At 41.8% G+C, this 15027-nt stretch overlaps 1 protein-coding gene across 1 annotated transcript in view; it reads right to left on the bottom strand.

Moving 5' to 3' along the window:
- The window catches only part of LOC311049653 (protein kinase C-binding protein NELL1-like), a 289822-nt gene that overhangs the window by 86365 nt on the left and 188430 nt on the right, over positions 1–15027 (bottom strand). The window contains exon 13 of the mRNA XM_084063406.1: positions 12415–12540. Within this exon, the coding sequence (XP_083919532.1) occupies positions 12415–12540 (126 nt within the window). The remainder of the gene's footprint in view (positions 1–12414; positions 12541–15027) is intronic.

Raw genomic sequence — 15027 nt, 5'->3', positions numbered from 1 at the left:
CCCAACTTTAATAATATATTTGCAAAATACTGTGGTTTCTAGAGGTTATGGCAAAATGGGATGCTTGAGGCTTGTTCAGAGATCTAGCTCAGGCACGTGCACACATAGACATGAAAGGAGGCTCGAGCCCCTGCCCTTTTACCTGTCAGTAAAAAAGTTCCCTCTTCAGACCTTGGATGCAGCATTTATTATGGTGAAAAAAACACAATGCCCCCACCTCCATGCCCTACTCGAGGGCAGCATTCAAGCCCTCGAGAATTGCCCTTTTCTTATTCTCCTGAACTTGAATGCAGCATTTTGTGTTGAAAGAATTGCCCTCTGCAGAAATCCATGCCGCACGCCGCATCTCCAGTAAAGCTTGATTATACCTATAGCGCTGTGCCGCGCACAGAATTATAGAGTACAGAAGTCCTGACATCACTCGTTCAGCCCTGGGTCGCGGAAGTAATTTCTCTATGGAGAATTACATTGGGTCATCTTAGAATCGTCTCATATAAGAATTGTGGTCCAGAAATAAACAAACTGTTTATTTTGTCAGGGAGGTGGCTCTGTATCGTTTATGATAGTCAGTCACTCACATTTGATACAGTCTGTTTGTGGCGAAAATGTTACTAACTCGGCGGAAGTAACATTAGCGTTTTCTCACCGTCAGTTGATGCTTCATATCCATATGAGTCAAACCGCCGGGATCATTTGTTTATTTTTGCAACACAGTTCCTATTAAACACATCTATGGGAATTCAGAATGGGGGGAAAAAACGTGACCCAGGTAGGATGCGTAAATTACGTCAGACTTCGGTGCTCTATAGCCAATCTACAAGCTCACAACACATCGCAGCGCGACGGGTTGTTGTGAGTAGATCGGCTATTTTCGGTACGCGATACCGCGCACAACAAAGTATATGCTCAATTGAAACCTAACCTGGCCGGGCGCACACACACACATGTCCACTAAACGAGGAGAGCACAGAGCACACAGAGACGCACAGAGAACCAGTGATCCGTCTTAATTTGAAAGAGATAGGTATGTGTGTACAAAAAAGTACTATACTGTTCATTTCTTCTCTCTCTCTCGCTCGCTCTCTCTCTCTCTCCCTCTTGCTCTCTGTCACTCAGTCCAGTGTAATTTAACAATTTGCTAATTGAATTGCTGACTGACAGACACTTCTAGGCAAGCGAATGCTTAAAATACTTAATAACTGAAACTGCTAATTCTACTTTGATAACCAGTAAATCAAGGCTACTGGATTGTTAGGGCAGGTTCGGTGGTTGTTGTGGCTCTTCTTGCAAAGATTGTCAATGTCCCTCATGATCAGGGCAACAAGGTTGTGTCCCACTGTTGTAGAGTAATATGCTGAATTTCTCATATAGATCATCATAACTTTTGTATGAATATTGTTCATGTTTGTGGAGTTATTTCTTCAGTATAACCCTCGATTCCTAGTGTTAATTGTCTCCTCGCCAGGCTGAAAGGCATGGCGAGAGAGTATGTTTTACCCCCTGTCCGTCCGTGTGTCCTGTCCTGTCCTGTCCGTGTGTTACCAGCTAATCTCCGGCACCGTTGGCCCGGTCGCTGCGAAACTGTGCACACACACTCCCTGGATGCCAATTCAGAACCTCTGCCCCAAATTTTTCACACGGGCCTGTTATAGCGCTACCAGGAGGCCGATTTGTGCAAAATCCATTTATTCCTACAGATTGTATCCAAACATCACGCAAATCGGTACACAGTATCTCTATAGTCATGTGATCAAGACGGATCTGTCCGATATTTCATATTCCATCCCGATTGTCTAAGGTTGGCTTCCAAAGTTTGCAGGATTGGTCCGTTTTGAACAAAATGTCTCAAATCATGAAAACAGCGTGCGATTTCCGTGAAAACTTGCATGCACATTCCCACTAGGCCGAGGAAGAAATGCCACCCTTTTCACATTGGCCTGTTATAGCGCCACCAGCAGGTCTAATTTACCAAAACACATTTTTGCAACAAAATGCCTCAAATCATGAATGCACGCACATTCCCACTAGCCCGAGGAAGAAATGGCACCCTTTTCACATTGGCCTATTATAGCGCCACCAGGTGGCCACAATAAACTAGCTGACCTGGCGGAGACCTGTGCTCTGAGGAGCACTTTTTCTAGTTTAAAATGAGATATTCCTCTAAATCTGTGTAGAATGTAAAAGGAATGGAAAGGAAAGAAATGTAGGTTCCCTTTTGACGTCACAGCCCCTGCCTCTTCAAACCCCTCTGCACGTCCCTGATCTAGCTATTGTTATTAAGCACATAGTTATTAGCAATAACTGTATGCTTAATAACACTATCTAGTTCACTAAACTGTCTTGTCTTAAAGCAACTGTGAAACGTAGCTACCTTTAGTGTGGGTTTGACTGCTATAGTCTAGGGGTGGGGATTGCAACTTTGAATTGACCGAGGCCCGAAAATCAATAAGGTTTTAGCTTATCAATCCTCTTATGGAGACTAGTGGGTCCTCCGAACTCCTTGCCTGATGTGCCAAGAGACAAGTCACAAACATGTTGATTGTCCTTGTCATTACTTATTGGACTTAATCACCATACGAGGAGGAATAATTTAATTACCCCACGTGTGCATTCGCTACATTTCATTTGGTCTAGGCACCAGAGTTCCATGTGTAAATACTACGTGGGGTGTCTCATGTAAAAAATTATAGATCTACAAGATAAGAATGCTTCGAGATTAAGGTTGGGATCCGGAACCAGAGGATCATCCAACATTGAGGAACAGGAGCCATTTCCGGAACCGGTTGATCACACTGTCAGAGCGCGTATGTGGACTTCACGTCTGCGAAAATTTACAAGTTCTATGACCACCATAACTCTGTGAGTGTACAAATGGAACCAAATGGACCCGTAAGGGTTACATTTGTACACTCTCAGAGTTACAGACCTGTAAGGGCCAAGACTCTGGGCAAATTGTAGCAAATTATTCTTATCTGTCAATTATTATAATCATACAATAATCATAATATCTATTATTTGTATTAACTGCAAGGTATTAATTACCGCGACTCAAAAGTCTCCCACACTACACTTGTAATATGGGCTGTCATCTCCATGACAACGGCTCGTTGAGGAGCTGGCAGGTTGTTGATTGGGGTCATTGACAGTTTAGAGTGCCGACGTTACTTTTTGACGAGTGCGCTAGTGTGCTAGAACCAGTACTTTTTGCCAGCAGCGTTGGCAACAGTAGGAGCCTAGATTTCAAACGTGAATGAAAATGGCATGTTCAAAGTTCATCAGTAAAAGAAAGGTGGACAAACAAAAAGAGGAATTGACAGGTAAAATCATGCATCCCACTGTGGTGCTGATTCCACAGTAACCAGTAACTGAAATACTCGATGATGATGATGATGATGACGATGATGATGATGGTGATAAAAGCATGCACAGTGCATTTTGCTGTGACAGTGGATGAGTCCACTGGGCTTGTTTCTGACTGAAACAAGCCCAGACTGACTAACACCACTGATAATACTCAGTTCAAGGTTGAAGGTGGCCTTTAAATCTTGTGTACAGGTACATAAGAATAGTACTTGCAGCAGCATAAGTAAAAATCACACCCTGTGTGAAGAGAGTGGTGCCTTTGATGAGCCCCGTATTGATGTTGTCATCAATGTTTGTTTACTGGACATACATACATACGGACGGACACACGGACAAAGTCAGATATAGGAGTGGTTGGCACCACTCAAAAAACAAAACAACACAACACAACACATAAAAAAGACAGTAGGCTAATAAGGGAATAAAATAAAATCAATCAATGTATACAACATTACACAGCCTAACAACAGCAACAGCATACACAAAAGTCATATAAGCTAGTTTAGTTGTAGATATACATGATATATACATGAGTATATACCTTTGACTCATTGAAAATGTTCTTTGTGGACCTTTAAGATTTGTATTTGAGTACCCCTGTACCACTTGATGCGCTCGTTTTTCTCTTTCTCTTCACCGGAATTAGCCGATCTACAACGTTTCGCAACGTTGTGAGAGTAGGGATGTTGAGGTTCAATGCCAACAAAACGCTCCATTGCCATTGAAAACAATCACAAAAACACACCCACGGAGGCAGAAACACAGTCCGGTGTGACTGTACCCTAACGCATAGCATGTAGTAGCAGTAGTGTATATTACGAGTGTGTAGACAATAAAGAGCAGAAGCGGCCGCAGTGCCATAGACTGGACGAACGGTTGTTTCACTGTCTTTGGGGCTATAGTCTCCACACACAAAGGGGAGAATGCCAGCAGAGAGAGGGAGGAGCTGGCTCAACGGTCCAAAGTTGTAGTCATGGTTGTGGTTCCAAAGTCTGCATATGCGTGCGCACACTCCCTAGTACGGACTAGTTATATCCTATTTGAATTTAACTCCATGGTTGTCCAGTGCTTAATTTGTAAATTATTAGGGGCCGGAGCTCATGAACCCGTCAGTCTTGCCAACCCAACCAGAAATGTGCGCCTAGAGTGCCACCCCCCGGGTAGCTGCTGGACAACACGACAAGTTTAATTTTGCGCATATGAATCTATGCCATTTTCACAAGCAACACGGTTTTAACCACTATTCACACTCACTTTTGTCAGGCACATACTCACAGAACAAAGACATATACGCATTGCCCAGCACGGTTAACAACACAGGCACTCTCTATTAGAGAGAGTAGTGAGGTAGGACTCAGTTCACCCGGCTCACGGGCGCAACTTTTCTAACAGCGAATAATAAAGTGGTTATTGTGAAGATTTATGAACCAAACTCAGTTTAATTTCCTCCACGGTCCTTTTCCATTGCAGGAAGGGACATTGAGGGGAAACTGTGAAAGCTGAATTAATAATAAATAGCCTAGATAAAAATGTATTGTATTGTATGTGCATTTGAGGTGACGGAACGCCTTCTAGAGGTACCCGAGTGCAGGAGGCAGGTCCCGGAGCTGAGCTTCCGGCCAGCTCCGGCATTAATTAACTCTTTGCCTGCCATGGACGCGTTAGCACGTCAAGGCTTTCCCTGCCAACGACGAGTTCGGACAAGTTTTTTTTCAGTGGTTTTCCACTAGATGACGCTGTTACCTAGCCTATGGATGATGCGTTCACTGCCTGATGACGACAGACCCGTAAATGGCATAATTTAAAAAAATAAAAGCTCATTTACTTCCTGTTTATTTCCTGCAGTGAAATGGCCATATCTCTGCTATCTGTAGATGTCCGTTTCGCCTTTTGCCTTTACGGCAAAACAAGCCTCATTGAAACGGCCATAGCTCTTGAACGGAGGATCGCGACCAGACTATTTTCCCCTCTACTATGACAACCCCCCCGTGTGTAATGAGCCGGTCTCCGTGAGGACGGCGGTCAAGGATAATATTCCATGATTTTTGTTATTTTTCAATAAGCACTGGCAGCTGCCTAACTCCAATAAACAGTAAGTTTGAGTTAGCAACAGTAACTGAGTTGGGGTGGGATGTAGTGATACGTTAATTGTCAGGGTTCGTGGGTGGGAATCTGGCAAGGGATCATTTTCCTGGCTCCTACTAGTTGGTCAGGGCGCCTGCTCAACGGCGAAGGGATAGTGTGGACCTTTGTGTATTACCCAGTGAAATTCCACACTGTTAGTAAGACTTGTGAAAAGAAGCAGCTGTTTACTCCATGTGTATCGGAGGAGGGATGTGGATGTCTAAAACCCTCCCCAGGCCAACTGAAATGTGCATAGGAATTGACTAAGACTAAATTATGGAGCAAAAATGCCCAAAAAGTAAAAAGGTTAGCAAGAATGCTCTTTTCCATTAAAATCTGAAACAGAAAATGTCAGTGACAACTAAGAGCGATTTATTAACAGATTTATTATTTTTTATCAGTATAGAAGTAACGCTTGTAATGCACTTGTTCTTGCTGATGTTGATCGCCTGCTGATTCTTTCAACCTCCAAAAAAGGTGAAGACGACTGAGCTTCTCATCTGTTTATGTGCCCTCTGTGCCGCCTCAAACCGCAAGTATAAAAGACATCTGACATTGTGTCACCAGGCCCGCTGGAAGACACGCACAGCAGATGGCAGAATTTGGAACAATTGCTGCTGACAGGATGCCAGCGTTTCTGACACACTCAGGACTCATTATGAGCGTGAGTCAACTGAAGAATCCCAGCCAAAGTCAGTTAATGGGAAACAACAACAGAAGGAAACAAAGTTTCAAAGTTTTGCTGAATTCCAGGCGTACGGAATTGAATATCAAAACGGCCCTTGTTTGAATCCATACATCACTGATGAGGAGGGGGGAGTAAGTACAACAAACCTACTGCAGCTCTATTGTGAAGAGAGGCATTGGTAGTTTCACTTTCAGTATAGTGAAAGTGAAAGCACGCAAGCTTAAGGAGCATTAATAATGTGATATAATGATGTCAGGAGGCGCAGGTGAAACAAAAGCTCTCTGCTCAACAAAACATCATACTGAAAGGAGAGAAAGCAGTGCATGGCCGTTATTCGGTCATCACTGTAGTCTAATGTCTCATGTTGTCCAACAGGCATCTGTGATGTCTTGACATATTAACTAATATTCATACGCTCATTCTCAGTTGGTTATTATATATTAACGTTTCTCTCTTTCCTCACAGTGACAGCCTCTCCAAAGTTCAGAGTTGAGAGACATTTGTATGTTTAACTTGGTTGCATGCTACTGCACAAAAATAGGCCTATCTGATCTACAAGCTTACAACGCGTTGTGAGCTTATAGACCGATATTTTCGGTGCGCAAGGTAAATTAGATAAAACTACTGTAAATGAGGCACTCTGTTTCTTTAATTAACCACTCGTCTAACACGCATAACAGCGGCAACCTTTTATAGGATTGATGAAGAATCAAGTGCTTTAAATAAGCACTTGTCTAACACGCATAACATCGGCAACCTTTTATTTAATTTCATAGGGTTGATGAAGAATCAAGTGCTTTAAATGTCGCCTCAATTGTTGAACATGAGTGTTGTGTTCAGATGGGATGGATTGAAACGGGTTGAGCAGGTGCTGTTGCTTTTTACTTCTTCTGCATGTAGCTATAATATCTCGGAATCCCTCAGGGCTCTATATGTTGTTAGTGTCTTTTCTGTTTTCTGTGTCTTTGCAGAAACTACAGTAGCAGATCCACAAGCTTACGACGCGTCGCATGTGCCGCGTTTTAAGCTTGTAGATCTGCTATTTTCTGACCGAGTTTTCCTTCAGAATATGGATTCTGGGGGTTTAACCTATTAAGACCGAACGCATCTGTGTAATTTTTAGATTTCAGCTAAAAAGCATTATTTTACACTTTGGCTATCCAAAAATAGCAGATATACAAGCTCATAGTGCGGCACCGAGTGCCGCGCTATGAGCTTGTAGATCTGCTATTTTTGAAAAATCTAGAAAATATGTGCAAATCTTTGAATATATATCTTTTAAAGTGAACATTTGTAACTCAAATCTTTGCTTCTGGGGGGGTCCCTGGAGCAAAATATGTTGAGATGGGTGTCCGCGGGCAAATACATATCATTTTGGGATCCTTGACATGAAAAAGTTTGAGAACCACTGATATAGAAACATAGGTTTTTTCAAAAAACTGTTAGGATTTAGAAGACATTTTGTAGAATCAGAACCTCAGGCCTTAATGGGTTAAGTGGCTAATCACATGCTCACTCTTCTGTTATGTTGTTTTTATGCATGATGGACGGTAGGGCATTCGCGACTACTGAATTTTAATAGCTGTCGACTAACACAAAGTAGAAAAAAAAACTTCCCAGTATACAACCAGTAAAGAGTGACATAATGTATAGAGTATACTGGGTGTATGTGCAGTGCAATTTAAGGAGTCATGTCTGCTATCTAAGTGTCCCACACTAAGGCTCAACATCATTATGACACTCATTACCCATGGATGTACAGTATTAAGAGAACAATTGTTTTCAGGGCCCACAGTTGCATGTCTGCTGTAGATATACTGCCCCGATTTATTAAAATAATTAATAATAATTCAAATAATAATAATACAAAAAAAACTCGACTACCTCGACTCCAAACGTGCATGCACTTTAACTTTAGCTGGCTCACCGCCTATTGCTGCAGAAAAATATCTGATCTACAAGTTCACAACGCGTCGCAGCGTTACGCGTTGTGAATTCTTCCGAGAACAATTGGTAAAGACAGGTTAAACGCTCAGAGTCATCATCTTCCAACGAGTGGAACTCATTACCTACACAAACTAATTACATCAGAAGCAAATACCACAAGGTTCTGGGTTCGATTATGGGTACCACCAACTCGGTGAACAAGTAGCACGGTAAGCAGAAATAGCTAGAAATGATATACAATATGCATCATACAAAGTACACTATAGGCTGTAGTGGCTAGCACAGCAGTAGATACATAATGAATATTGATTGCTGCACATGATGAAGGCGTACATAGTGCGAAGTAGCATAATACTGTAAAGTACATTCCATATTGCACTTGTGTAAATAAATAAATAAATAAATTAGTGCACTTGTTTAACTGACTACATACCAAGCATACTCAAACAGAGGAAAGCAGCATGCATTTTGTAATAACTACTTAAACAAATTCTGCCTATTACAGCTCAGCATATGCACTGCAAAGATTGCAAGCAAAATGCTCAGTAAAGCCCATTCTCTACCTTAACAAAATCCTCAAAAACCCTCCAACACTTTGAACAGGCACTGCAATCAGCTATATTAAATATTTTGGATGTCACTCAAATTATAGTTAAGCACATATTCTGGAAATACATTTCCTTCCCCCACATATTCCCTGTCTTGTGTGAAAGATTTAGGCACTCGACTCAAGTCGAAACTGAATCACAGCCAATCACAGGAGGAACACAAACACACACACACACACACACACGCACACACCTACTAAATGTATTTGTTCTGTTTATATAATAATTGCAAACAACCTGTAGGACTTTTTTTGCAGCCTTGGCCAGGTTCAGGGTGTAATGATGATCTGGTGAGAGGAGATTCTGCATCTTCAATGGTTGCCCCACACACACACACACACACACACACACACACACACACACACACACACACACACACACACACACACACACACACACACACGGCCTGTTGCCTGATTTGTGCCTCGTTTTACCACGGTGCATTGCGTCAGAGCTGATCTGCAAGCTCACGACGTGTCTCATTGTGGTCTTGTATATCGCATAATGTTATCCACTCGACACTATCACGCAACGAAAAATAAACCAGGTTGGCATGGTACAGACTCAGAGAGACTTCCCTTGCACCATTTTGCAAATTGTGCGACCAACATGAAAGGTAGAGCATATAATCAGCATTGACCATAATATCGCAGCAGCAGCTACAATGAAGATAACAGCGAGCCAAGCCGTCATCTTCCTACAGTATATACTGTGTAGGCTACTCATATTGCAGCTCAAAAGTTGTACATCATGTCACAAAATGACAGCAATCACAATTCATTGCAATGCTGCTACTGTCTGCACATTTTACATTGTAAAAGCCCCCGACTTTAGAAACTGTCATGGATATAACACATTACCTAATGTACAAGCACACACTGACACTGTCCATAACATGGTCACATGAAGAGAACATTTTGGGGAGTGATGGAATAATACAGGCACCCCAAATGACACCATGCAGTGTCTGCACTGTTCCTGCGTCTGTCCGTAGTTTCATAAAGCATCATTTATCTACTCGTCGATCATGCAGTCACTTGATAAAAAGAAAAGAACATATTGCTACAGTATCGATATATTGGATACATTGCGCCCACACACGTGCTTCCCTTGCATCTGAACAGCGGCCGTGTTTCTCTCGGTCCCCCGCTGTGCTGTTCCATACAGTAGCGATCCAGATAAATATCAAACGGATAAATATCAAACAGATAAATATCAAACAGATAAATATCAAACATGTAGACAATATCAAACATTGATTGCTACATGTTGTACAGTAGCGATCCAGATAAATATCAAACATGGCCCCGACCGTCCCGTGAGCAGCTCGGGAGACTGTGTTAAAGCTAAACGAGTGGTTGATATGTTGAATTATTTCTTTGGTATGATGGACAAAATCCACTCAAAAACTCAAACATAGCTGGATGGAGATGAAGAGTTCTCCCTTTGATGTGCACAAAAAATGCACCTTTTGAACTTTTATGTTGATGTGAATATGTTGTGATGTAGCTTTTGACAAGCTGCCCAGCTACATGGTGAAAAAAATAGCTGAACTATTTGAAGGCTACATCATTCTGAAAGTAGTGGATCTAGGCACAAGCTACTTGGAAATAAGCAACTGTAGTACGTAGCCCAATACTAACATGTGAGCTCATTCACCTGAAAGAATGGTACCGGGGGGGGGGGGGGGAGAGAGAGAGAGAGAGAGAGAGAGAGAGAGAGAGAGAGAGAGAATTCAGGCTGATTTGTTTCTTTGTACTGTGAAAGCTCTTGTACTTGTATTACTTTTGATACATTTTGACACCAGATACTTTTGATACGTAAGTACTTGTAATGTGAGCTACTTTAACACTTTGACCCAAGTGATTTTCTTATGTGACTAACTTGACTGGCGTCACCTTCAAAAAACAACTTTACTTTTACTCAAGTAGGCTTTCAAGAACTTTATGTACCACTGAGAAATACTATCATTATAAAATGTCCAGCATATTGGCATGGGCACTATGGCACATTAGGAGTCCAGTAGCATACATTTAGGGCTAGGCCTATGTGTTTCTGGTAATATTATTGCCATTTTATATGTCTGTGGCAGAAAATGTAGTTTGACAAAAATGTCCTTCACAACCTGGCATGGCGATGGCCCCTGAATTAACTCATCAAAGGCACCGCTCACTTCACATGATTTTTTACACTAACTATTTGTGAAGTCAGACTATGTGAAACCATATTTATGGACGATCTATTTCGCTAGGCCTATAGGCCTACAGTATTTGTGGAATATATAGCTGTATGCCACAATCACTGGATATATGCACAGGAATATCAATGAATCGTTAAACCAGTGGGATTTTTATTTTCACTGCTGAGTTGTGGATTAGCTTCTTTCAGATTATTGCCTGGACTATGGATTCTTTATTGATCTATCCTGATGAGTTGTTATTGGATTATTTTAGTTCATTTTGATGAATTTATGAACGTGTGGAGACGCAAATGCGTCTCTAGACCACAAGTACACTCCACATGTGTGTGTGTGTACAGTATTGACCTAAATCATTGACAGTCGCAGGACTCACGGAGATGCCGCTTGAATTTAATTAACGTTTGGAACTGTGCGCGTCGGAGTAGATGAATAGATTTATACAAAACTAGGCTTGATCTTCAGAGTGTCAGATCATTTTTCCTTTGATTTTTCAAAGCATGCAATGCAATTTAATTTAATATTAACCACTTAAACCCTATAATTATAGAGTTAAGTCTATAATTAGTCAAACGCACCTCTTTTTCAATTCACACCTACAGCCGATCTAGCCGATCTACAAGCTCACAACGCGTCGCAAAGCCCCAGGCCTTTGAATGTGATGATGGAAGAAAACTGCGCAAGGCATTTTAAAACTCAGTGGATATAATTGATGTTGCTGTTGAAACTGTTTTGAACAGACTTCCAGGAATAATGAAGTGAAACAAAATGGAAATTCAGGCTTAGTCTCAGACTATTCAAAAACTCACAGTCTACTGAAATAGGAAATGATATCTCTGAGTTCAGTGTTACACCAAATTCTGAGACATATTTAATTTTGTGACTGGCTTGTGATTGGTTAGGGGATTAACTAATCACTGAGGGCTCCTTCTGATGCAACACCAATTTTGGAAAACAGCTGCAATGGGACCACTTTTAGACTGAATAATGATGAGAGACTAAATGGAAATTCAGGCAGAGTGTCAGGCTAAGATTGCTTCATTGCTACTTCAAAACTCCCCGGAAAACCACCTCAGCAGCAATATTTGGCAAAACTTGACAGAATTATCGCTAGATGTTGTTAGAGGCATATTCTTGTGTAGGTATTATTTTTTCCCACAAGAAAAGAGGTCCATAACTGCCCTCAAACTGGGGTTTAAAGGGCAAGGTTGCGATTCTTAATCTGAATCTTGCGGTTCTATAATAGTGAGGACTCCTCACAACAGAATGGTCGGACTCATCATGGCTGCCCAGCAAGGATGCCCTGCAGCAAGCATTGTATCCTTAAAAAGCTCCATTAAAGAGTGCCGTCATTATGCAGCTGGCCACGCATGCGTTTGGACGTTCTTCATATGAATATGGATAAACAGAATTCCCTTTAGGGATCAATACAGAGCAATGCAATTTCTAAGATTATGAATAACATGTGTGTTTGAACGTGCATGTACCTGTGCAGGAGTACTCATCCACTCTGGTGAAGCCTGGTAGGCAGTCACAGCGGTGACACCCAGGGAGGTTCACACACACAGTGTTGGACTGGCAGTAGTGCATCTGGGTTGCGCACTCATCAATATCTGAAAAACATGGAAGAACACACACACGGTCAATTCCTGACAAAAAGCAGAGAGTCAGTAGCGGTCACTGTCACGGAGTGAGACAAGTCACCTACAGTAAGTGTCGACTACTGAACTGTGTACAGCGGGGGTGGGGGGAGGGGCTTCTGTGAAACATCAGCTTTTAGTTCTTTGAGTCTCAGCTTGTGGCCTGCTTGTGTGTAAGCATTACCTAGCTAAAAGTATTTGCCAACATGAATGAAACGCCTCAGAGAATGAAATCTGCAAATGACAGTCCTTTTTTGCAGACTGCAGACTTTGCTGCAAACAAAACAGTGTCATATCCCACTATTGGCTTTCCAAGCATTTAGTGAGTCTATGCCAATGCATTGACTAAAGCTGTTGCCATGGTTTAGGTTAAGAAACTTTACTGGTGTTACATTTTTTTCAGCAGGTCCATGTGCTGGCTGAAAGCATAGGTGCTGTTACAGTTTAGTATCTCCCTTTAAGTGCTTTCTCAATAGGTTGTCTCTCTCTAACGACGCTGAGATCTGCTGTTTGAGAAGGCCACATCACATAGCTTATGCATTTTCATGATCATCAAGCTAGTACATCATGACCATCTTCCATCCTCCATCTGGAGACCAGTCCTTGTCTGGATCGAAAGGACTTATTTTACCATGAAAACTATCATTCAGCTTGTTTCAGCACTTCTGAGCATTTTCATATCCTCTTTAAAGCTAAGTTTGTAACTTGTAACTTCTCTCTCCTGACAGAGAGAAGAAATTGCAACTGTAACAACTTCAAACGCGTGTCATCCAGGACAGAAAACCAAACCTCTGCCTCTCAACCGAAGGGAATCTGCCCTTTGCCAGGGGAGATATTGGGATTATCACCATCATCAAGCAGGGCTATTTGTCAACCAGTAGGTGTCTACCAGACACCAGGGTATACATTTAGTATCAATGTATGTGATTAAGGTGACCACCTCCAGCTAATGCAGCCATGCTAGTTATATTGTTTTATATTCTACCGTAAAGATTGGTTTAAGTAGCGTTTTATTTATCAAAATAAGTTCCAGATTGTAACTTTAAGGGGTTTTCTTTGCAATCCTCATTTACACAGGGCTATGGTATGCCACCTGTATTTAACCAGTCCAAAGTTGGCAAAGTTGAGCTCACAACATCATATAAACTTCACACTCCAACCCAGAGCATAACTGTTACACAAAACAACACGAAGGCAGCAATTCAGTGTACATTCTGCAAAGTCATCAACCATCCCCAGTGGCTCAAGTAAAAGATCCATACATTGAAGTCTAACTGTAGCGAAATGGAGTTTAATGGAAAATGTAGTGCAGCCACTAAGTGCTTGACAATTGCCCTGCGGTTGACACGCATAAGCATACAGTAGGTGGAAGTGCTCTTAAAGCATAGCATCAAGAGAGAAGTGATTAAGAGAAGAGAAGAGAAGAGAAGAGAAGAGAAGAGAAGAGAAGAGAGGAAAGGTTAGCCCATAATATGTGGCTAACCTTGATACTGTGCATTAAAATCACTGCCTACACTCAATATTTACTAATGTACCATGAAAGTCAGACTATGGACGTTAAAATACAGAGCAAACTGTGGGATAGTAGTGAAATTACAGAATTACACGGGCATGGCACTCCCTCTAGTTTTCGGTGACGCACGTCGAGTTTGAAGTCGGACGGTTTTCGAGAAACGTGAACTACAGACGGCCACACAGACAGACGGACACACGGACAGAGAAAGATTTTGCTAGAAGGATGAGATCAGAAAGATTGGAAGTTGCATATGTGTGTGTGCGTGCGTGCGTGTGTATTGGGTGGATGGGTGGCCTTTTGTAATGCAATGAGCCCCATCAGCCATTTATTTCCTGGGGCATGCCATCCCTTGGTTACACCATGTCTTGCAACTAAATGCTCTCCATTCTGCCTATACTAGTGTCTGTAGCCATGGCAATAACATAATTCTATAGGCCTACCTGTGCCCACCACGAGTCCTGAAAGGTCTTTCCACAAACTTTAATAACATATTTGAGAAAGGCTGGTTTGGTCTAGAGCAGCTAGTAGTAGCGAGCTGTTCCCAAACTTTTCTGGGTAAGGGCCCACTTGAAAATCTCGAAAGAGTTCGTGGCCCACCCTTCTGACCACTTAACATGGTGGCCAATCAGTGCATTTTCAGAGAATGTTTGTTTGAACAATCAATCCAATCAGATTTTGATAAATACATAGTGTAGGTCAAACATATTTCGGGTTGGATGAACAGAACCAACAAAGTTGTTGATTGATTGATTGAATACTTTATTAGTCTGAAATGTAAAGCACAAGGCACAGTCCGACATTAAGGCTAAAAGGATAACACAAAAAGTCTTGTTTCCATTGTGGTCCTATGTATTCAATTCATCAACATAGCATAAAACTTACACAATAATCCATGTCATCAACGAATACAAAACACTCTGTACAAAGGAAAAAAGGGAAACGGC

Source organism: Gymnoscopelus microlampas (genome assembly GCF_963454915.1).
Source record: "Gymnoscopelus microlampas genome assembly, chromosome: 1".
In the NCBI taxonomy this organism is placed as follows: domain Eukaryota; kingdom Metazoa; phylum Chordata; class Actinopteri; order Myctophiformes; family Myctophidae; genus Gymnoscopelus; species Gymnoscopelus microlampas.
Note: the sequence above shows the minus strand (reverse complement) of the source record. Positions and strands in the feature narration are given on the sequence as shown.